Source organism: Acipenser ruthenus, chromosome 8 (assembly GCF_902713425.1).
Source record: "Acipenser ruthenus chromosome 8, fAciRut3.2 maternal haplotype, whole genome shotgun sequence".
In the NCBI taxonomy this organism is placed as follows: Eukaryota; Metazoa; Chordata; class Actinopteri; order Acipenseriformes; family Acipenseridae; genus Acipenser; species Acipenser ruthenus.
This window is the reverse complement of record NC_081196.1, coordinates 44,846,305-44,871,578: the sequence shown is the minus strand read 5'-3', so window position 1 is coordinate 44,871,578 and position 25,274 is coordinate 44,846,305. Positions and strand designations below refer to the sequence as shown.

The 25,274-nt window shown below is 37.8% G+C and overlaps 1 protein-coding gene across 4 annotated transcripts; it reads right to left on the bottom strand.

The window, feature by feature from the left end:
- Nucleotides 1-10,929, bottom strand: LOC117407338 (P2Y purinoceptor 8-like). Of its 4 annotated transcripts, none has more exons than XM_059029074.1 (3): nt 10,906-10,929; nt 7,650-7,703; nt 1-1,525 (listed from the first exon to the last, which is right to left on the bottom strand). In XM_059029074.1, the coding sequence occupies exon 3, from the start codon at nt 1,484-1,486 to the stop codon at nt 452-454; it is 1,035 nt and encodes a 344-aa protein (XP_058885057.1). In that variant the 5' UTR covers nt 1,487-1,525; nt 7,650-7,703; nt 10,906-10,929; the 3' UTR covers nt 1-451. The 4 variants fall into 4 exon arrangements, with proteins under 4 accessions (XP_058885057.1, XP_058885056.1, XP_058885055.1 ...); XM_059029073.1 differs by lacking the exon at nt 10,906-10,929 and adding an exon at nt 7,846-8,321; XM_059029072.1 differs by lacking the exon at nt 10,906-10,929 and adding an exon at nt 7,927-8,321.
- Between the last annotated feature and the right edge of the window lie 14,345 nt (nt 10,930-25,274).

Below are 25,274 nucleotides of genomic sequence, written 5' to 3'. Positions count from 1 at the left end.
ATAAAAAATATTTTGCACCTTCAAAGTGTTAAGTATGTTGTGTAAATCAAATGGTAAAAATCCCAATTAAATGCATTTTAATTCCAGGTTGTAACACTACAAAATGTGGAAAAGTCCAAGGGGGGTGAATACTTATGCAAGGCACTGTAGAGATACTTTCGTAATGCTTTGTTCTTTAATTCAGTTGATGCACGAAATGGTCTTGGTGCAATAAAAACATCTGAAAACAGCTGAACACTGAAAGCGTGATGGTTGGTCAGTCGACTATCTCCGGTCAAATCTATTACATTGTTTGTGTGGGCTCAAACGGTTTTGTTATGTCCTAGTCCAGGATTTAATTTAGCTTCTTGTGCACAATGTTTTGTTCTTCCTCATTTCTGAGTTAGGCTGTTTGGAAGTTCAAGGTAAGGGCATGTAACTCAGGACCTTCTAAAGAAAGCTTTCTTTCCTCTTATAAATTGATGACTTCCACTTCATCCTCTGCCTGCCCTTGTGACAACGATCTAGCTGAAAAAAAGCTCTCTTTTCTTAAGTCCACTGTGTTGATATCGCTGTTGTTTGCTTGAATACTCAATAAATGCCGAAACTTTCTCCGAAATTCTTTGGAAGCAAAATAGTAAATGAAGGGATCCAGGCAGCTGTTCAAGCAGCTAAGGGAGAGAGTCAGCTTATAAGCTGGGTAGAATGACTTGTTGTAAAAAAGCTTACCAATCATATGGGCAAAAAGAATGAGGTTATTTGGCGCAAAGCAGGAAATAAATACAAAAAGCACCATGACAGCCAGATAGACGGCTCTTTTCTTCTGTGCACTGCCATACTTGCTGGTTTTGACTAGCTTCAGGATGATCCTAGTGTAGCAGAACACTGTTAAAAGGAATGGAATCAGGAACAGGACGCCAAACAGCGTAAACAGAAATGCTGCCCATGCCCCCATCGATGGGAGCATGTCTTTTTTGAGGACATCAAAACAGGTTGTAATGTTGAGCTCCTTAACCCGATATGTCAAGTCCGTGCTCACCAATGGGTACAATACAAGCAAAACAATGCCCCACATTGCCAAGCAAGCCGCTAGTGCATATCGGGTTCGCTTGCAATCAAAACGCATTGGGTGCACCACTCCAATGTAGCGCTCCACACTGATGGCAGTCATGGTCAAGATGGAGCAGTACATGTTGGAATAGAACATGACAGACACCAAACTGCAGAGCGTCTCCCCAAAAGTCCAGTCATAGCTGTTGATAAGATAAGCGATCTGTAAAGGTAAGAACATGCAGAGTGCCAGGTCAGTGATGGTGAGGTTTATCATAAAAATAATGGAAGGCGTCTTGGGTTTAGTATGGAACAAAAGCAGCCACAGGGAGAACCCATTGCCTGGAAGGTTGATGCAGAACACAATAACGTAGACAGCAGAAAGGGTGTAGCTTGCTGTATTGTCAGTGAACATCCCCAGAGTTACATTATCCAGTCGAGTTGTATTCAGAGCCATGGTGCAGTTGTTTCTTCACTTAATCATGCCAATGACAATCTAAAACGGAAAAACAAGAATCAGAATTTCAAGATTGTAGATTAAGACATTTCCTGTGACACCTCTATGACTTAAACTGATATCTCTGCACCAATCAAAGCACCAGGGAAAACCGTCCTTAACCCAGACCTGTTTCAACAAGTGAACTAACGAGAGTTCATTTCTGGTGATTACATATTCCAACTGTATAATTTTGCTAGACCATTGCTGAACATACAGTGGGTGCCATGTGTGCCCACTGAACTGTAAAACAAAGTAAATCTTATCATAGAACTGTTGGCTACATTTGGTAAGTGCCAACACATTAACTGCCAGGTTTTGAACTAATAGAAATAATTCAGGGAACTGAGTTAATTAGACTTCCTTAGAGGACATCAAGGTTCAAAATGAATCTGACCACTGTCTTACCTAGAATGCCAAGTTGATATACATTTTCAAATATTATTAATTAGTAATTTAATAATTTACTTTGATTGACAGCTTTCATATCCAATACTGCAGAAGTTTTGCATTACAAAAGGTTTTATCATAAATATATTGATAAAAATAAAGTTAGGTCCTTTATGGCAATGTGGGGGGCTTGCTTTTATTTTATTGGGTAGTTTGTATCTCAATGAATCACACAGCAAACCAAGGAAGGTGGGGCTGGGTACAAGAATCCCGTTCTGATGTTTTTGCTTAGCTGTCTTTTGCAGAATACATTAGAGTACAGTGACATGGCAGTACATATTCCCTTTTTAGAATTATAATACCTTTTTTATTTTTGTAATTTTTATTTATTTGACTGTATTTATTGATCTACATGTTTTTTTTTTTTACTGTGCCAGTGTTATTTTGGAAATTCGATTATTTCAAAGCGTTTACTCCAGTCTAAAACAACTAAGCAATATATTTAAAGTTCTCTTCAGCACTCTCAAGATGTCTGGCATTTTGTAACATCAACATTAGTTTGTCTCCTTTAAATAAAATAGGAGGTAATTAAAGGATAGAGGACATTCTTTGAAAATACAGCCTACATTTACAATGGCTGCAAAAAGCTTTTCTGTTGTTTTAATTTAATGAGTTTTTCTTTCTCTCAAAGTCGTGTATTTGGAAATACAGTTCTAATGCAGTTGCTTTTTTAAATGAATCGTACATCAACTATTAAGAAAGAAGAATGTGAGTAACATAGGCCCTCTACTGTAGCTGTAAATTCACCACAACCTACACCATTGTAAATGCATGTAAACATGTGACAGACAGCTTCCTTGATAAACCCCCAGATTCTGATAATCTTAATAATATGCAGTAGTTTTATCACAATTAGATTTGCAGGTATTAGACCAGGTAATCAGAATTGTATCAACTCATTCAGTGGGATATTATCAAGGACCAGCCGAAAACCTTCTACTATCAAGTGCAGTAGGTAATTAACACTTCATGATTTAGTAACAGGAAAGAAAACTTAAAAGCTGTACTCATTCCACCCACTTCTTTTGCTTTCTGATTTCTCCACTCTGTGGGGTGCTTATCAATAAAAGGGCGCATGTATAAGGTTGTAATTAGTATTTTAAAATATTAATATTCCTTTGTCGCATTCAATGTGATTCTAACAACCAGATCAGGTGCCAGCACATACAGAGGAGGACTTGAAAAACACTGCTGAAACCAGAAATAAAGCCCTCAAATAATTCTGTCTTGGTCAAGAACCACACCCATGAAAGTCAAACAAAATAAGAAATGGCTTCAACAGCAGCCACTGCAGAAGAGTGTTTGCATAAAATCATACCAAAAATACGAAAATGATTAGGCTCATAGATCTCTAGTCAGTCAGTGGGAGTTTTGGTAGGTTCTGGGGAAGAATGTTCTTGTATGAATCTGCTGCATGTTTCAGTGTCAACCCCCAGATTAAAAGTGTATTCACATTTCTAAATCAATCCAATAAATCACAAGTTACAAACTTTATTGCATGTGGAACTTCGGCTCAACATTTACTGTACCACTACATAATATTACTGTTATATCTATCTTAATATAACAGTTTCATTTCAGCATTTAAATATTTTACTTACATTAAAATATTACATTCAATTATTGATCAACTGATTGATTAAATGACCTGAAAAGCAGAGCAAAAAATCAATTAAGCACAACCACAATGAGCAAATCTTAAGACAGTAGAGCAGCTTTCACAACTAAAAATAAGAAAGGATCACCCATGCAGCTGGCTAAATGAATCTTAAAATGGAGCCCTTTAGAAGCTGAATGGGCAGAATTTATGCTCCTTACTGTATTTTAATTTCATATATTGTCTCCTAAAACACTACCTTCAAACCATGACGGTTTATAAACACGAGTGTCATCTTAATATTTCTGATATTAAATGAATTAACTAACTATTTATTTGAAATAATAATAAATCAAATAGAAATGACCCAGTAGGCTACTACTCAAGCCCGCTGCTCATGAAAATCTACCTCAAAAGTACAGTAACAAAGAGGACTGGTGGGAGACTGCATCACCCATTTTCAGCATAACCCGTTTTTCCCCAGAAAAAGTCCACCAGCAATTTGAAGCTATAAAACCTACTGGTTGCATAACACTATTTATTGATACTATTTATTTACTTACATTTATCGGCAAAAGAGCAAAAGAGCAAAGGAGGTTATTTGGTGTGACAGCTACTTCTCAAATAGAAAGTGTCGAGTTCGAGTTAGATGTGAAAAAAATTTAACACCTGTCATTTTTTTTAACTGTCTATCACTGCGCCATCCTAACTCACGTCTTATGTTTTATTTGCTATAATTAAATTAACAAAGAAAAATATGTTATCAAATATTTTTGTATGCTGTCTTTTGATAGATAATCTGCCAGGACTAAATGTATGTTACAAGCCATGCCTATTTCACACTATATAAATGATAAAGTTGATGTTGTTCCACACTTTAAATGATTGTATGCTTTTTAACATAAGACAGTAGTAACGTTTTTTTGTGTGTGACTTAAACAACTTCCTTCAAATTATAAATGGTATTTTCATTTCTTTATTTACTGAAATTCAAAGTATTGTAAAGACGGTTGCTACATTTACAAGGCGACCCTGGGTCTGCCGTAACCGCGTTCGGGAAGGTTCTGTGACCCTGGAGAAAGAATTAAAGTTTCCTGCACTGGTGCCGCGTGTAATACGTCATTGTTGGTTGAAATAAAGATTAAAATGACATGCTGAATAATTTTGGGGTTGCAGACTCACACAACAGTAACTGATTCTGTCACAGCGTTGAGTTTTATTACTGAAATGTGATCCGTGGGGAAAACTTACTTCTAGTATTTGGAACGGGGAAGAGACAGTGGCACTGCACTGGCGATTCGGTTAAGACATTTTGCACGCGGAAACTTACTTGTTCTGGTGTTACAGTTTGTAGGTCGAAGGTTAGTTAATTCTAACGCACTACATTCCATAACTGAAGTGTGAAAAACGCCCAACTCTATTATCTGTAATAAATCAATGTAGTTTCATTACTGATTTGAATGGTTATGAATCATAGATGATTGGCCAGACTTTAGTTGTGCGTAGTAATGGTCTGAGTAATAAATTTAAAAAAAAAAAAAAAAAAAAAAAAAACTGAAAATGCATCTGAGCAGTTCAGACCGACACTTTTACGCTGGCTTTAACAAACCGAATACCAAAAAACGTTTTCAAAATCATTTAGATTAAACCATAAAAAAAATATCTTCATCACAGCTTTTGGTACTTTTTGGTATTTCTGTAAAGCTGTTATAAGGATAACAACCATAATTTAACTGCATTGCATATGATTATAAACCCTTGCTTGTGACTTTGGATTCTACTAGCCTTTACCATATACACATTATTGAGTTTTGTGAATTCCTGTCAACAAAAGGGATATCAAGCCACATTTTTTTAATGAAATAATTATGATCATGAGGCCATGTTATGCAAAAGAGCTGCAACCAGTGGTCCAGCACAGTTAGCTCTTTGTGAGATCTTGGATGGGTAGGTGCATGAAACATGGCTTGGATTTGGGTGGCTGTTAGTTTAATTGACGCTGTGCCTGATGTCACCCATCTATAAAGAATGAGAAAAGTAAAGCAAACCGTGACTTATTATGGCAAGCCAAATTATCATTTAGAGATATCTCAAATCAATGTATAGATCTCTCTAAATATTTTAAGATATATCAAAATCATTCCCAGATATCTCAAAATATTTGAAGATATTGCTATATCATTTTAAAATATCTAAAATACATTTCCAGAGATCTCAAAATGGTTTCTAGATATCTGCAAATAGAGCTTTAAATGAGATATCTAAAATGCATTTTCAGTTATCTCTAAATCATTTTCTTGAAATAACTTCCCATTCATTTAGAGATACGTAGAGATCACAGAGATCATTCTGTGCAGATTCTGTGCAGAATCTGACCAGTTTAGCCAATGGGTGCGCTCACGGAGACCATTCTTAGAAGGTCATTGGCTAAATTGGCCAGATTCTGCACAGAATCTCAGATCTCCGTGAATGCGCCCAGTAGCTCCAAATCATTTAGATATATCTATAAATAACTATCTGTTATTTTTACCGCTTTTTCAATTAAACTTTTTTTTTTTTTTTTAACTGATTTTATCCCTATTCTAATACATGTAAAACAAGCTCTGAAAAATTCCCGGAAAACACGGAACACTACGTGCAAGTAAATAATACATAACTAATTAATTCTAATTAATAACATATGCAATAGAATTAATTCAGAGCTGTTTAGTTTAAGTTTTACTATTTTGTTTTTTTCGGAAATAGTGTGCCCTATATTCACAACGCTTTCAGGATTAAACAATGCTTTGAAAAATTAAAACAACTAAACAACATCTTCACAAACTACAAAATTGATTTAATTATATACAAAATTGATTTAATTATATACAAAGCTTTGGTTCAGGACAATTCTATTGTTTATGTTAAAAAAAAAAAGCCAGTTATAATACATTGGCAGTGAAGTGGTTTATTAATAGTTTTGAAACTAAGCAGTTCTAGTTTTATATTTTGAACAAACACTTTATAACAAACTCACAGTCCTTATGAACGCTTGCATTAACATGAGGCTCACGGAGGAAGAGGGGGTATTAACTGTATCTTGCCTCGTGTTGCTTTTTTCTATGTATAAAGTAAGTAACAGTAACATGCTCCAGAAATGACTTGCTCTGTAAAAAAATGACTTGTCAGAAATCAAGATTTGGATTATGTTACATGTCAACATTCAAATCTCACAATGAATGTTTGATTACTTTTTGCCATTCATGTTGCATGTTCTCATGTTTTTGTCTGCGCATCTTTTGGATTGTCTTGTATTTATTTATTTATAATTCCTGTAGAAGCCTTTTGACTAAAATTCATAACCCTCTTGATCAAATTACAAAATCAAATATTTTCCAATGGAAACTTTAGATAATCTTAAAATTAACTTATTTTCAAATAGAAATACATTTATTTTTACTCTTAAATATATATCTTCTGTAATTGGGTGCTGATATATATATATATATATATATATATATATATATATATATATATATATATATATATATATATATACCACAACTGTGATTAAAATGTGCTTCTTATGCAACACCTTTAATAAGGTGCAAATCAGAAACGACAGCATTAGTGCTCCTTGTCATTGCTATGTGATAAGTTCATGAATACCAGTAAATACAAATTGTATTTTGCAAGCACAACTAGAAACAACAGCAGGCCTACACTTCCAGTGCTTGGTGATATCTATCATTCCTTTCACAGTACACAGCATAGGAAGTGCGTAGCTTTGGTCTATGTTGAAACCTGTTCTGTTGCTATTCTTTTGAGCTTACCTGTATGTATTAGAGTTGCATTAATCAATGCTGGTACTGGACTAGCAGCAAATTTCCCCACAGTCAGTACTGCTGAAAGCTTGCACACTGGTAATCTGCGTGAAACCATCTAGAGGCTCAGCTTTTCTAAACTGCTTAAATCTGTTTCAACTTATCTTTTTATCAGCACCCAATTACAGAAGATTTCACCTACAGATTCTGTTTCCAGTTATTACTGTGTTTAACAGGAAACTGTATTTTCTCAGTAAAGAGTAACCTCCTTTACCTTGGCTCAGGACTAAGCAGGTTCTTGCTGTTGATTCCTTTTAAATTGGATCACCTGAAATAAACAGAAAAAATAACACCCGTTAGATTCAATTTCCAACTTTTGTGGTTTTGAAAGCTAGTGTGTTTATATAGATATTTAATCTGATCCCACGGAAAAACAAAACAAAAAAAAAACACTTTGTTTTCTTACTAACCTCTATGTATTTAACATTCAATCTACATTATTTATAATATTCCTAGGGTTCCTATCAGCAATGAAAATGTAGCATGCTTACATCTGATAGAAACAAATGATAAAAACGTTGCATTAACCCTGCACTTCTGAATGTTCAATATGTTGATTGCATTTAGTCTGATTATCCACAGCTTCCCCTAAGCTTGTTTAAATTGGTCATACCTGTTTTGTCACCACATAAAAAACAACAGCTCATTGACATCACTTCCGATTCCAATGAGTTGTTTGAAGTTGGCCCTGTTTATTATGATATTGTCAGCAGTTTGACAATCGGGCAGGCTGGGCTTGACTAGCGAGCAGTACTGCTGAAAGAAGACAGCCCTGTTCAGCAGCTTATGCAGCTCCTTGACTGGATATGCCAGTCAATTGTGGAGACGCATTTAAAAGTGTACCATAGCTACAAGCCTAGCAAAGTAGAATGAAGCATAGTGAAAGCATGGTAAAGCATAGGTAAGCATTGTAAACAACAAGAACATAAGAACATAATAAATGTTTGGGAATGAGAAAAAGCCATTCAGCCCACCAAGGCTCGTCCCTTGTTAGCACACCATTCTTCCCTACCAGGGGGGACTAATTTAAATGCACAGAATCTAGTCTTTTTTTAAATGTTCCTAGTGTTTTAGAACCTTCTACTTCACCTGGCTTGCTAGTTATACCCAAGCAAAAGTGCACCACACTCGGAGAGCTCTCTTTTAGCTTCTCAGCTTTAGTGCGTGCAGCTCCCATAGTCACTCGCTTCAAATCAACTCTCAAGACCCACTTGTTCTCTCTTCCTTTCAATGCTCTTTAAGCCTGATATCTGTTATTAGCTGTTGTCTAAATTGCTATTTCAGGTTTTTCACTCCATCTTATTCGTATGATTCTGCATGACACACGCATCCACAGTGTTTAGAATTCACATCTTGCATTGTAATATGCCTGTATTTAATGTATTTTTGCCCTGTATTTCACTCTATTTAATGTATTATGCATTGTTCCTCACTATCTTGTAAAGCGCTTTGTGATAGTGGTCCACTATGAAAGACGCTATATAAAATAAAGATTGGTTGATAGATTGACCTGTTAAGCTATTCCATGCATTTATAACCTGCTTCCTACCTTCGGTTCTAAACTTACTTTTACTCAGCCTCCATTTATGCCCTTTTGTTCTTCTCTCTGTACTAAATTTGAAGTAGTGTCTTGGGTTAACTTTATACCATTTATGATTTTAAAGACTTCAATCAAGTCCCCTGTGACCTTTTTTTTCTAGGCTGAAAATATTGAATTATTTTAACCTGTCCTCATAGATCATGTCATTAAATCCTGGGATCAGCCTAGTTGCCCTTCTCAGTACCTTCTCGAGCGCAATCAATGTCTTTTTTATAGTATTCTAGGTGGGGTCTAACTAGGGCATTGTATATTCTTAGCATATCCTCTCTAGACATACCATAGTGAAGTATGGTAAAGTATATTGTAAAATATAAAGTAAAACTGCAAAAATACCATGCAAAACTACTGTGGTAAGCTTTTCTATGGAGATGACTGGTCTAGCAGGGGAATTTGATATGTCAGTGCTGATGTCAGGTTGACTGGCTATTTCAATATCTATGAACCTACATCTAAAGAAACTGTCACCAGCAAACCCAAGCAAGCCCAAGGCATAAGCAAACAATGTAGTCCATGTCTACTTTATTCCCTCTCTCACAGTGTCACATGCTCTCATTCTGCTCTGTATTTACTACTTGCTATGTGGATGATTTGATGTATTTGAATTTATATCAGAGCAGACCCATGCTGTTTTTGTAAGGACTAGTTTTGCAGTAGCAAATATACAATAAGGTACTGCAAGAAAAGGGGTGCTACTAATTATGCTGTGAAACAGTCTTGTGTTCTCAAGGGAAATGTCTTGCTCTACCCTGAACAATGCCAGTGCATCTCTTTCTCAGACATCTGGATGTGCCACAGACTCACAGAAAACCAGAATGTTGTGATAAATATCTCTCTAATACTTCTGTTGCGGTTGTCTACAGGCACGCACAGCAATGTTACAGTTGACTTGAGACTATCAAAATAACATGTGCTTGTTCAACATACAACAATAAGCCCAGTGAACCAGAAAATGTAAACATTTATTTGTCTCTGTTTTTATAGATGAGACGATGGACTTACTTCATCATTACAGGAATAAGAACCCCTTGGTTTGATATTTCTTTGAACAATGTCATGTTAGCATTTAGAAATGACATTTAATTAAGTATTGATTATATATCAATACATTGCAGACATTATAAAACACACTTCAGGTGCTTTTGGTGTGAAATAATAAACAGGAAACCCACTGCCAACCACACAACTTTCTAACAGGATTTACGGTCAACTGAAATATTCCTGGCACAGTTGCAAACTTGCTTCTTTCACTTTATGAAGAAAGTACATTTAATATGGTCTTTCTAACAGTGCCATACAGTGCAGTACATACAGCAAAAAGAGTGTCACTCTTCTCTGTTGACCTTGGTTGACCATACTAGCATGAATGTGGTCTCTTAATAAGAAATAGCTGATTCAGTTAACTTAAATTCAAGCACACTTAATTGCTCACATTATTCTTTCTGTGTCACTCACAACTATTTTAATAGTGACAAAAGAAAGGTACTGTAAGTACATTAGGTGGCACACATCAACAGGCACAACAGTTAACTTTGACCTTGTTTTTCTTTTAAATATCTACACTTGGCCTATATATATCAAGCTTTAAGAGATATGTATATCATAATGTGATATATATATATATATATATATATATATATATATATATATATATATATATATATATATATATATTACATTATGTTTTATTGAAGCAGCACTAAATAAATAAACAACAACCAAAAAAATTAAAGCTGAGTGCCTCTGATTTCTGTCTTTAAAAGACGGTTGTTGTTTTATATCATTTTAATCGTTCAGCATTAATACTGACATGCATTAGCACACACACATAGCTCTTTAAACTTAGTTGGATACAATAAAAGATTATGCTTACCTCTTACCCAGAGCTTTATCCAGAGTGGTAAACAGTTGGTTGCGTTTTCACAGTAGTTTTCACATGTACAGATCAGGAAATGGTAGAGCTGGGTTTTTTTTCAGTTAACTGTTTGTGTGCATGGCATTTATATTTATTATTTTCATTCAAGTCAGGTGTGCTCTGCTGGATAAAAGCCTTAATACAGAATGACTGGGGGTGGGCTTTTTATCAGCACTTGTACCCCACTTAGACCCCTTACTTACTACTATAAATGCATTGGTATCACTGAATGCTGTAGATAATTGTCTGCAAAACAGAAAATCAAAGATTCTAATAAGAAGGCCATCCCACAAGTACTGTCGTTATCCATTTCTTGGGGACAATAAAATAAATTCTGTGTATTATTTGTTTATTTAGCAGAAAACCTTTATCCAAGGTGACTTACAGAGATTAGGGTGTGTGAACTATGCATCAGCTGCAGAGTCACTTACAATTACGTCTCACCTGAAAGACGGAGCACAAGTGACTTGCTCAGGGTCACACAATGAGTCATTGGCTTAGGTGGGATTTGAATTGCGGACCTCCTGGGTACAAGCTCATTTCTTTAACCACTGGACCACACAGCCTCCTTGGATAAATGGATAATGTTCTTGGTGCCACTGCACTATAAGGGGACGTCTTGCTTTTAAAAATGTGTTACCTAATTTTTGAATTTAGAGTGACCGATTATTATTTGTATTTATTTTCCCCCAATTTGGACAGCCCGAACGCAAACCGGCACCGTCCAAGCTGTGTGACTCATTCTATGCTCCAAGAGGCAGCGGTTTAACTGGATGAGCCACTCGGGGACCCCACTGTGTTACCTAATTTTGAAGAGGGTATGATTGTCTATTGAGGCTATCAAAATATTTGGTACACATGGGGTCTATGGGCAGTAAACGTTCCATTGGTATTCTAAGAAAATAGATAAGATTTGAGCAAATGACTGCCCTTGAATGGATAACATTTAAAATATCCAATCATGTTCCCTCACTGCAGCAACGACCCACAGCTCAAGAGAGCTAAAAGTAAGGGGGAATCCGATCACAGGCCCTCATTTACGCCCAGGAGCTTGACAGCGGATGTTGGCCCTCATTAAATATTTAGTTTACATTTAAAAAGGACACAAATACAGTATCTATTCAGTTATTTCAACACATTTAGTAAGGTGTACTGTTTTAAGACTGGGCACATTTGTATGGGCAGTATATACTTTATTGGTATTAAAGGTTTAAATGTAATCAAATTAAATGTTCTGCTCTCAGTAGAATCATGACAACTAAGTCAAGCAAATTAAACTGCATATTCACGTCTTTGTTGATAATGTGCATTGCATATCTGAGGTTTGAGCACTGTAAAAACACATTGAGAGCAGTACAGTTCTCAAGCCTCCCTCCCATGACAGCATAGCATAGCAGCCTGTCACAGGATGATTGATATGGCTGAAGTCAGACTCAGAGCACAAGCAGCACTGTTAAATGCAAGTGTAAGGTAAGCAGGTTAGCACACACTGTCAATATATGTTAACTCGTTGCTGTTGACGATTTTAAATCAATATTGTAACATGCATTTCCATCAGCAGCAAAACCATATGAATGTGGTTTGGGAGTTTTCAATACAGATTTACCTCGGGCACATCTAATGTGAAGGATGCTAGTGGTGGGTTATCCATTTCAGACTGCAGAGAAAATCACGCAGGAGTAGATTGAGTTTGTCATAGACTTGTTACATGGTGCAGATGGAAACATGGACATTACAGGAATTAATACATTGACTGTTAATCAAATGGTATTAGAATTTGTTATGGATCTTAACATTTGAAACCGTCTTCACACATAGTAACACATTTTTATATGCACAGTGAGCCACCATAGAAGACACTAGTTGGTTTATTTATTTGTTTGTATCAAGGTGTATCACAAAATTAAACAGCCACAAGTACTACACTTGTAGGGTTCATTTAAATACACACAAATAATGCATTAGTAGGCTTTTTCATGTTGTCATTGGATTACTTATAATAAAGCAAACATAAGAAGCGTTCCTTCATATATAAGCATTATTAAACTGGAAAAAGCAATAAACCAGTACACGTTTTATTCATTATTACTGTGCTCCAGGGGGAGAGGGTGGCCTTCCTCGTTTTAAGCAGCCAGTCATGTAGAAAGTTTCCACAAAGAAACAATGCTTTGTGAATTTTGTACGAAGGTTGTTGGAAGAGTTTGGGACTCACAACTGAGGTTCTATAGTCTTGTGGTCAAACCAGCCCTCTCCTTTAGCTTATATGATCCAAAAGCAAATGTGGCTCTCTGAGGCTTCAGATTACACCGAGTTAGTTCTTTAGAATGACACTTGGTACTCAATGGCCCTGTTTAAAATCTACTATGAAGTAAATAAAGTAAGCAATGCTATAATTACATAGTTAGTCGAGTGAGTCGGTCACTTTACCTTATATAAGTTTTTTGTTTCTGAAGGAGAACATAGCTGAATGTGTGAAAACTACTCCAGAGTCCAGACGTCTTGCAAAATGTCCTTGACCATGTGCCGATAACAGAACAGCTCCCAGTTCAGACACGGACAGACTTCCACCTGTATACCTGTTTCATCTCATTGATCCCAAAGCAAACAGGTGTCTCCAGTTCTGACATTCTGTATTTCCCTATTCATAAAATGAAACTTTATGCAAAACATTTAACGTACTGTGTAGTGCAAATTTAAATGTTCTGTGAAATGTTTAATGTTTATTAAGCAAATAACACTCAGGTGAACATATGTCTGAGTTAATGACTGCTTCCTGACCCTGTGTGTCATGTAAAATATGAAGTAATTGGACTGAAGAAAACTCAAGCTCAAGGGAAAGCACCCCTAACACAGACTTAAATATATATAGAAATTAAAAATTAAAGTAACCACTGAGAGTGATCGCAGACATCATAAAAGGTAAAAACAATGACGCTACCAAACATATTTTGCTACCTAAAGTCGAATGAACCCTGCTGAATAGTGTAACGTTAACATGTTGAATTGCATACTGGTTTCTAGTTTTAACGAAACTGTTAACATTTCAAAATGTGCCATTTCAAAATCTAACATGAAATAATGTAATAATATTATGGTTTCCGGGAGACTTTTGCAATATCCTTTATTACATGATAAAAAAAATCTAAATTATGTTCATATATACTTTTGTTTTTAATGTCTCAATCCTAAAATTCTAGGTGATACAAAACTTTTGGCCACAGCTATACTGCTTAAACAATTTAAACAGGCAATTAGGAGAAGCAAAACTAAATCCTAAAAAGTTAATTTCAGTATTTTAAAAGCAAAAGACCTGTAGAAGAGGAAATTGGTATATCATGGGGTAGATCTGGTAATAAGGTTTCCCTATGGAGGATGCAAACAGTTTGACACAATACACCTCTAAACACAGGCTGAGCATACAGTTAGAGAAGATTTCAGCTTCAGTGAAGCATAAGGTATTAAAGGTTTGCTGTGCCAAGATTTAGAAAGGGGAATAAAACAGACCCATTAGTTTAACTTCCATAAGATACAAAATGATGGAAGCAATATTAAGGGTTTAGCTTGAAGATCAGCTGTATTGCAACAATATTATAGCCAGAATAGAATAGATTCACAAAACATATCTAGCCTTACTAGTCCATTTGAATTTGAGGATGGGAGTGCTGGAGTATAATTTATTACTTCAATTTAAAAAAAAAAAAAAATCTTGGTGAAGTCCTACAAGAAAGACTGATACTTGAATTTAAATCAGCAGAAATAAAAGGAAGAACAAAAGTAATTAGAACATAAGAACATAAGAAAGTTTACAAACGAGAGGAGGCCATTCGGCCCATCTTGCTCGTTTGGTTGTTAGTAGCTTATTGATCCCAGAATCTCATCAAGCAGCTTCTTGAAGGATCCCAGGGTGTCAGCTTCAACAACATTACTGGGGAGTTGGTTCCAGACTCTCACAATTCTCTGTGTAAAAAAGTGCCTCCTATTTTCTGTTCTGAATGCCCCTTTATCTAATCTCCATTTATGACCCCTGGGTCGACATTGTCAATACCTTTTAGAATTTTGAATGCTTGAATCAGATCACCACGTAGTCTTCTTTGTTCAAGACTGAATAGATTCAATTATTTTAGCCTGTCTGCATATGACATGCCTTTTAAACCCGGGATAATTCTGGTCGCTCTTCTTTGCACTCTTTCTAGAGCATCAAAATTGTACAACAAATGTTTAAGTAAATGCATTTAGGCCTATATTTATAATGTTTGTGCATCGTATTTTATAATACTACAGCGAGCCGGCAGATCACTCGCTCTACCGCCACCTGTCGGACACCTCCCCACAAACACAGCAACGCGAGAACCTACTGTGACAGAGCCGCCAAGACCCGGGCCATACAGACAAGGCTCATTTGCATGAGCGGTGTAGCTGTGCATGCTGGGGGACACTGTTGTGATTGTTTGGCACTGCTCTGCCGGACTGAGACTTTATTTTATGTACAAATTTGTTTTAATGCCACTTGTTGACTTGCCCCGTCCCCCTGTACCTGTCCTGTGTGTCTGCGGTTAAATTGTCGCTGCCATCCTAAGTGGGTGAGTGTCACCCCCCATCCGTGTGTGTCACCCCCCATCCATGTGGTCCCCTTTGTGTCTGGCTTTTCTGTCCTTTTTAAGGATTGTTTGAAATTGCTATTGAAGAGCTTCAAAATTGAGATCTGTTTCCTGTCTCTTCATCCTGAACCACACTGAACAAGAATGTTACAGTTCTCACCTTGTGATATTGAATCAGTATGTTGTTGAAATAAAAATAAATTTAATTCATTTTTAATAAATGTAATTGAGTAGTGTAGTTGCAGATATTTTTTCTCTGTTGCTTGCCCAGGTTATAATTCCAAAATTAATTTATGATTTTTTCATCCTGCTTACTTTCTCCAGCAAATACCACTTTGCAACGCCAAATATTTTCATCTCCACTTTTGTTGCCTTTCGTGTCTCAGAGTCTCGGATTGTTGCACAACCTTTTGTGTGAGTAGTACACATTTAAACCTTTTTTTTCACTGGACAGGAGCAATGTTTGCAAAAAGTAAGACAGCATTGTGCTCGAGTGGTTTTGCACTTTGGGTGATTTGTATGGATTTGGCCAGGCGCCCCCCTCTGTCTAGCTGACAGCGGCCCTCAAAGATGTAAGGTCCAGATCTGCCGAGCCTCCACTGCAGGGTGACGAGATTCATCTGACCCCCCAGAGGGAGATGCAGTTGCAGAGGTGGTGAAGGGGAGGAAGAGTTGCATATTAGAAGGTGGAGGAGCACTTGCTCTTGCCTCCTGAACATCACCATGGTTACAAGTATCTGCAACTGTACAGCAGAGCTTTGATGCGTCATGTCGCCTCATGCAGTCTCGCTTCAGTGATGCTATATTTATTGGAACAATGATAATGAAATATTAAACAGCAATAATGATAAGTGAGTATACAGTGCCTATAGAAAGTCTACACCCCCTTGAACTTTTTTCACATTTTGTTGTGTCAGTGCCTCAGAGTTTCATGCATTTAAATGAGGATTTTTTTCTACTTATCTACACTCCATACTCCACACTGTTAATGGGAAAAACGTTTTTATTGAGAAAACAATTATATATTAAAAATACAAAACTGAAAGATCATAATTGGATAAGTCTCCACCCCCCTGAGTTAATACTCGGTGGAAGCACCTTTGGTAGCAATTACAGCTGTGAGTCTGTTGGGATAGGTCTCTACCAACTTTGCACACCTAGATTTGGCAATATTTGACCATTCTTCTTTACAAAACTGTTCAAGCTTTGTCAAGTTCCTTGGGGAGAGTTGATGGACAGCAATCTTCAAGTCATGCCACAAATTTTCGATTGGATTTAGGTCGGGGCTCTGACTGGGCCACTCAAGGACATTTACCTTTTTGTTCCTTAGCCACTCCAGTGTAGCTTTGGCTTTGTGCTTTGGGTCGTTGTCATGAAAGGTGAACTTCCGTCCCAGTTTCAGCTTTCTTGCAGAGGGCAGCAGGTTTTCCTCAAGGACTTCTCTGTACTTTGCTCCATTCATTTTCCCTTCTATCCTGACAAGTGCCCCAGTTCCTGCCGATGAGAAACATCCCCATAACATGATGCTGCCATCACCATGCTTCACAGTAGGGATGGTGTTCTTTGGGTGATGCGCTGTGTTGGGTTTGCGTCAAACATAACGCTTTGCATTTAGGCCACAAAGTTCCATTTTATTTTTGTCAGACCACAAAACCTTTTGCCACATGGCTACAGAATCTCCTGAGTGTTTTTTTGTATACTTCAAACAGGATTCAAGGTGGGTTTTCTTGAGTAATGGCTTCCTTCTTGCCACCATACCATACAGGCCAGATTTGTAGAGTGCTTGGGATACTGTTATCACATGCACACTTTGACCAGTCTTGGCCATAAAAGCCTGTAGCTCTTGCAAAGTTGCCATTGGCCTCTTGGTAGCCTCTCTGATCAGTCTCCTTCTTGCTCGGTCATCCAGTTTGGAGGGACAGCCAGATCTAGGCAGGGTCTTGGTGGTGCCATACACCTTCCACTTCTTAATAATCGTCTTGACCGTGCTCCAAGGTATATTCAAGGCCTTTGATATTTTTTTTTATACCCATTCCCTGATCTGTGCCTTTCAATAGCTTTGTATCGGTGTTCTTTTGAAAGCGCCTTGGTGCTCATGGTTGAGTCTTTCCTTTGAAATGCACTACCCAGCAGAGGGAACCTACAGGAACTGCTGAATTTATCCTGAAATCGTGTGAATCACTACAATTTAACACAGGTGGAGGCCACTTAACTTGGTGTGTGATTTTGAAGGCAATTGGTTACATCTGAGCTAATTTAGGATTGCTATTACAAGGGGGGTGGACACTTATCCAACCAAGCTATTTCAGTTTTTATTTTTAATTAATTTTCTACAAATTTCTAGAATATTTTTTTCACTTGGAAGTTGTGGGGTAGGATGTGTAGATAAATGGAAAAAAAACAACTATTTTAATGCATTTTAATTCCAGGCTATAATGCAACAAAATGTGAAAAATTTGAAACGGGGTGTAGACTTCCTATAGGCACTGTAGGTAACAGAAACAGTTAAATACATTCTAAATCTCTGCATATTATGTGGATTAATGTGGGAAAATGTACTGCTCATCTATGTCACTTTCACTTCTCTGAATCTTGTTTTCTTCTCATTTCAATATGATATATGTGACAGAAGGGTTTCTAATGTTTAAAAAACGAGAAATAAATGCAAGCTGCACACATGAAACCCAAAGATTGTTAACTGCACTATGAGTGTAAATTCCACGATATGCTGAAATGGATTATACTGAAATATCCACAAAATATTAAACTGTCGGGCAGATTTTTATCATCTAATGGCTTTCCGTTTTTTTTATGTGGATATGAACATCTTATATACAGTATACAGCGTTGTGCAGTTTTCTGTTATTGTGCAATATTCAATCAAAATTGACACAATCCAGTCCTGAAATCTTATACTAGTACTGCTAGCATGAGTCCATGCCCAAGGAGGATTGCCTCACTTGTAAATATTTGTTTTTAAAACAAACCTTTTGCTACTTCCTCATGCATTTCTCTAGCTCGTGCATTTACACAACTTATCCTAACCCATGCAAAAGATCACACTGTTTTCAGATGGTTTTTTTTAGCATTTAAAGGGCTACAGTGAAGCTTGCAACCCGTCATGTGGGTGAAAGTCATCTAAATAAACTTCCTGAATCCTGAGGCATCACAAGTTTCTTGACTACCCTTAAGCAATTCATCACAATGCCGTGGGAAGAATAATATAACGCCCATGACAATATTGCTTAAAGACACAAAAACACAAAACCAACAAACATACAGTACTGTATATCCACATACAAAAAAAAAATCAAAATCTACAGTATTATATACAGTCAAACCAGTTTAACATCACTCTTGGTAATGTCATCCTGCACTTATCAACGTTTTGAAATGTCTTGGCCAGAATATAATTGGAGTCAATAGGGACAAACTCCTGATAATTTCACTTTTGTTATTTATACAACTGATTTCCACTCCTCTTAATATCAAGTTGAGGAATGGAAGCATACGATTAGATCATTTAGCAGTAAGTTGCTGAACAGTATTGAAATATAGTACACAGAACACTGTCATGGGAATGCATATTCTGTAGGTGTCTTATGTTTTCATTGCTACAGTATGTCACAATACTGTACATACACTTCTTCTGTGGTTGAATACTTATTTTTCCAGATTATTGGTGAACTCCTGATGAAGTCAGCTCTGCTTATCTTCATAGTTTTTGTTTGTTGAAGTTATATTTAAAGGGTTTGACTGTATGCATATAAATCAGAACGGTGTTTAAAAGCAACATGCATTTTTTTAAGTCTTTTATCACGATCTAGAAATATAACATGCCAGCTTCTTAACATATCTTGCAGCAGATCTGCAAAGATTTATTCAGTTCTTTTATTAAACTCTTGATTTTTTTAATTGAGAAAAAAAAAACGTTTTAATGTATTCTTTAACTACACTACCTGCACCTGCTACACCTGATTCTTATTTCCTTTTGACATTTGTTTTTATATTGCATGATCCTAAATTGGGATAATTCATTTGAATAAATGTGCATTTCCAACACAACTCTTCAAACATTTGGAAAGTATGCCTTGTTCTAACTACTGGGAGTAAAAACAAAACCATGGGAATCAGGGTAGCATGACTCATGGTACTGTACTAATGTAGCTCATGGGCAGCTACAGGGACCCATTGGTCGAATAATTCATTTGTAGAACAATACCAAACATGCACAGTATACAATTTTAAATTGTACAATTTTGAAAGGTCAAACAAATACACACTGGCAATATGTTCCCATAACACTGACCTCTATGTAATATTTGTCCTAAACCATTTGTGTTGCTGGCATTGCTGTGGTCTGCTAATGGTTATGCTATGTGAAGCAATCAGGTCAGCATTATCAAGATGTGTCCCAAAGCCTTCATTGCTTCTACACCTAGAAACACCTACATTTCATCTTCCGTTCATATCTGACCGTCAATTTCACTAGGAATATAAAAGGAGAAGATGCTGGTGTAAAACTGTGGACAGTCAATGGGATCACTTGGTGTGTGGTGCACCAATACCACAGAAAACATCATCAGTGGCCACAGAAAAACATCAACTTGTGGCCTCAGACCCACTGTATAACAGCTGCAATATTGGTGTGCTTGCATCTTGGACACCTAGGTGCTCACTACCGTGCACAACGGTTACGCACTGTACTTCAGTTTGGGACCTTTCCCCTTCGGAGGAGTCATGCACACATCTATGTCGGGCCCTCTTCAGGTCTCAGTACTCAAAGAGGAAGTGGCCACCTTGCTGTGCAAGCGAGCCATTCATCTTGTAGACCCCAACTCCTGCGGAGAGGGGTTCTACTCGAGATATTTTCTGGTACCCAAGAAGGACAACGGCTTTCGCCCCATCTTAGACCTAAGATTCTGCAACAAGTTGTTGAAGTAAAGGAGGTTCCAAATGCTGACTCATCATCACATTCTCCAGTCTGTCCAGTCGGGCGACTGGTTCACCATCATGGACTTAAGGGATGCGTACTTTCAAGTTCCCATTCGTCCCAGAGCACAGGAAGTACCTCCGCTTCGCTTTTCAGGGAAACGTCTGAGTTCTCCGTGCTGCCGTTCGGACTCTCCCTGGCTCCCTCGTATGTTTTCAAAGTGCGTGGACGCTATCCTGGCCCCCTTGCAGTTGCAGGAGATCAGAGTACTAAACTATCTCGACAACTGGCGGATTTGTGCTCAGTCGTGAGAGGGAGAAGTCCCCTTCCTACGGTTCCAAAAACTGTTGGGTCTGATGGCCGCAGCCGTATCAGCCATTGAGCTGGGTCTATTACGCATGCGCCCGCTTCAGGTGTGGCTCAATGCGTTCCACTTACACTCCAAGCGCGACAGACACCGTCGACTGACAGTGTCTCACACGTGCTCCACGGCTTTACGATGGTGGAGGATGCCCTCTCACCTGCACGGGGGCGTGCGGATGGGAGTGGTGTTAACTCGCCAAGTGGTGATGATGGCATTGAGGTGTTACGTGGATAGGACAAGAGCTCTGCGTCATGTTGACCAGCTCTTTGTCTGTCACGGTATACGGACCCTAGGACAGTCCCTGTCAAAGCAGCGACTGTCGTATTGGATTGTGGACTGCGGCGTATGACAGTGCTGGCTTACCCACACCTGGGAGAGTAGCTGCGCACTCTACTAGAGGGTTGGCTACATTTTGGGCCCTCTTCAGAGGGGCTTCACTGTCTGATATATGTATGGCGGCTAGCTGGGCTACGCCACATACATTCTCCAGGTTCTACCGCTTGAATGTGGTAGATCCTTCCTTGCCTTCAATAGGCACAAGGGTCCTTGAGGTTGCACACTCGCACCGCTAACCTTCGGTAATACGGTTCTGATGCGTCCCTCGTATGCTGCCATTCCTTCTCCTTCGTGACGACTCTGGTATACATTTCCCATACCTAATGTTGTTGGTGGTTGTGTTCGAATTGAAAGGGAACGTTAGGTTACTTATGACCACCAACCGTGAGGTCGCATCGGTCACCCTCACGGGTTCGATGCAAAAAGAGAAATGGCTTCCTCAGTATGACAGTTGTAATCCTTCAGTAAGCGGGACCAAGGGCGTCATCCCCAGAAGGGGCCTATCGGCAGCTCTGGTATAGAGAGCTCAGAAAATACCTACCAATAGGCAGGCATATCCCATACCTAATGTTGTTGGTGGTCGTCTTCTCTTTCAGGAAATTATAGTCACACAATTATTGTTTTGAGATTCAGCTTTTATTAGGGAGCTCCCCTAAATCCCTTGTTTAGAAAGATACAGGGTATTAAGGCTTGTGACAGGGTAGCCGTCTGCCATGTGGGTGTGTGAATTCGCTGCTGAGTGACAAGCAGGAGATCGAGACGGAGGTTGAAGTTGATATGTCCCTCAGGTGAACATGATTTATTTACATAACAACACACTGAACAGCTCATGTGACATTTCCAGCAATGGCAGCGCACGGATCACATACAACACAGTGTACGAAATCTCTGAACTAATCTTCTCTGTTCAATAATAAATTGACGTTACTGAAGAGATTGATCATGGCGGATAAACGGTTAGGGCGGATATGTGACAGGTGGATTTGCAACGGATTACTGTATTTGGATGGGTGGACATTGGTTTATTTATTTTTTTGGGAGAGGGCTTCAACATTTTTTTTTTAAACAAGGTTTTCCAGTGTTCTGACATTTATAATGTGTGCATTTTGTTTGCGCTATTTACAAAACCAAAATTTCTTAAAATAGTGTTGTCACTGTCTCTGTGGAACTGGGTGCCAGAAATGCATTTTAATGACTTTGCCCCTGATGTCCTCCAAACGCAATTAAAAAAACGGGAAACAATGGTCAACCTAATTGGAGCACCAAACAGGGGAGTTTACCCACTTTTTTATTTACCACTACACCACTGCCCGTAGGTGGAAAATCACATAGAATGTTGAAGATACAGAATGTTATACTGATATTCCATTTGGATTTGCAGTGTTGTCCTGTTGCATTGAGTGTCTAGGTTAGTTTGGTGCAAAATGCATATATAATATATTATTAAAGACCACCTGTATAATAGGACTACCAGTGTGCAGTGACCACTTGCTGTAGATGATTCATTATGTTACATATATTAGGTTACCGAAGTTGAAGACCCCATTTATAAAGACCACTTTCAGACAGTCCTCTGGGTGCTTATTAAAAGTAGACTAGAGGATACACCATCAAATCTGTTACCCTGTAGAAAGGTTAGCTGGCAATGCATTGATTTTTTTGGTTTTTAAATTAAGCGTGAGAAAGCTACAAGCAAACAACTCTCATACATTGTAGGTTTAAATTATAATAATGAAAAAAAGAAGAACTAGCTGAGGCTTGTGGTTTACAAGCTGTGAAAACATAATGTTGTCAAAATAACAACACCATTTTCTGTGTTTATACAACAGGTATGTAGCTACCCACTCTTCTATGATTTCCAGTGTAAGACACATGGCCTCAGTGAGTCATTTTAACTTCATATTGATAAACAGAAAATACTTCCTTTCTCCTACAGATTAAAATCAGCTAAGCAGTTTTGATAACACAACCCTGAGCTGGTTTAGGGTGGATCCGATTAAAAGATTCTTATCATTTCAGCCACCCGTTTAGACTTGAGCACAGACCTGAATTGGGTTAGGTATGTGCGCGTATAGACCCTGGACTGTAGTGCATGCCTGATGATGTCATATCGACCACCGCTTGCGGAAAGACAGTTCCCTTCCCCAAACCACAGATACCAACGTGTTTAAATCAATAACAAGCCTGTCATTTGTGTCACGTGTGTGTTTCTACTTCAAGGGCGTTCCGTGCTAATTAAAATTTCATTTTGCCACAAGAAATGGAGTGAAGCATCAAAAACTGACAATTTGACTCCTATGAAATGTAAATAACACCTGTTTCTTTAAATTTCCACTTCCAAAGTCTCTTCTTCAGGGGTATGTGGACATTTACCCATGAAAAATACTTATTTTTGCTATTGAACAAAAGTGAAACTCATTCATTTAACAGTTAAAAAGAAACATCTGCGACTTTCAATTCTGTACGTTCTCCCCCCGGAACCCAAGTTTATACATATACTAACAATGCATCACGGTACTATGGATGATACAATTAAAAAAAACATAAAGCCTCTTATAAAGAAAATATTTCCTTGTAGCCAACACAGTCCTTTGTTTAAAATGAAAGTGCTTTTGGAACTGAAGGTAGTGCACACTTACGACGATAAAGCCTGTGCATTTAAATTGATTAAACTCTCACAAGCTTGTGGATTTATTTTTCTAAATTTATTATTATTATTATTATTATTATTATTATTTATTAGCAGACGCCCTTATCCAGGGCGACTAACAGTCGTAAACAAAAATACATTTCAAGAATCACAGTATAAGTATTAATACAATTAAGAGCAAGATAAAATCAATCTAGCAAGTACAAGTATGACAAAATACGAATCATTAACGGAGCAGATAAGTGTCAGTGATGGTTAATCAGGATATAATTAAATACAAAATACTACAGATTAAATAACATTTGTGACAGATTACAGTACTCTAAAGTACAGGATTAAATGCAGTAAAATAGGGAGCAGATAAGAGCAAGTAAAGCGCATTAAGGAAGAGTGATAAAGTGTCCAGAGGGAAAGGAGGAGTTCTACAGGTGCTGTCTAAAGAGGTGAGTCTTGAGGAGGCGCCGGAAGGTGAGCAGGGACTGGGCAGTCCTGACATCTGTAGGAAGGTCATTCCACCACTGCGGGGCGAGGGTGGAGAAGGAGCCAGTCTAGAGGAGGTACAGCCAGTCTTCTAGTGGATGAGCTGGAGCGGACGGGTGGTGGACACAGGGAGGCCAGCCAGGAGGGAGTTGCAGTAGTCTAGGCGGGAGAGTATCAGGGCCTGGACCAGGAGCTGGATTGCGTAGTTGGTGAGGAAGGGTCAGATTCTTTGTATCTTGCTCAGGAAGAATTGGCAAGCGCGTGCCAGAGTGGAGATGTGCTGGGAATAAGAGAGGCAGGGGTCCAGGATGACTCCAAGTTTCTTAGCTGAGGAGGAGGGAGAGTGTGTGGTAGATTCCAGATGAATGGAGATAGAGAGATCAGAGGAGGAGGGAAAATATCATTGTATCAAAGCTGTCGCAGAGACCCCCCGGAGCACGACAATTTTAGGATTGCTGTGTTTACACAAAAAAAAAGCAAAAGCAAAAACAAAAACAAAAACAAAAAAACAAGCACCTAAGTCACGGCAAAGCAACATGTGCTCTGTTTGCACTGTATTTGAACTGATGACTTCCTGTTTTTTAGTTTGTTTGTTTGTTTGTTTTATTTTGCAGCTTGTTTTTTTTTTAACAGTAGTTAGTTTTTTAAGAACATAAGATAAAATACAATGACTTCGGTTCTAGCAAGGAGGACATTGCCTACACTGCTCAGTGTATGTACCTGGATTTCAACCTAATTCATTTGTAAATGAATTACTATTAATGGTCAAATGTGTGTCAATCTATTGGAGGAGGTGAATTGCTTAATAAGTACTATTATTTGGTTTTTAATATTTAGTTTGACAGCTGATCTTTTGCCTGGTGTAATTAACAAGTAATTATTATTATTGTATGTATGTATATATATATATATATATATATATATATATATATATATATATATATATATATATATATATAACTTTGA

Bases quoted from the DNA above. Each gene is read 5' to 3' on its own strand.
- LOC117407338 (XM_059029074.1), bottom strand. From the start codon at position 1,486: ATGGCTCTGAATACAACTCGACTGGATAATGTAACTCTGGGGATGTTC.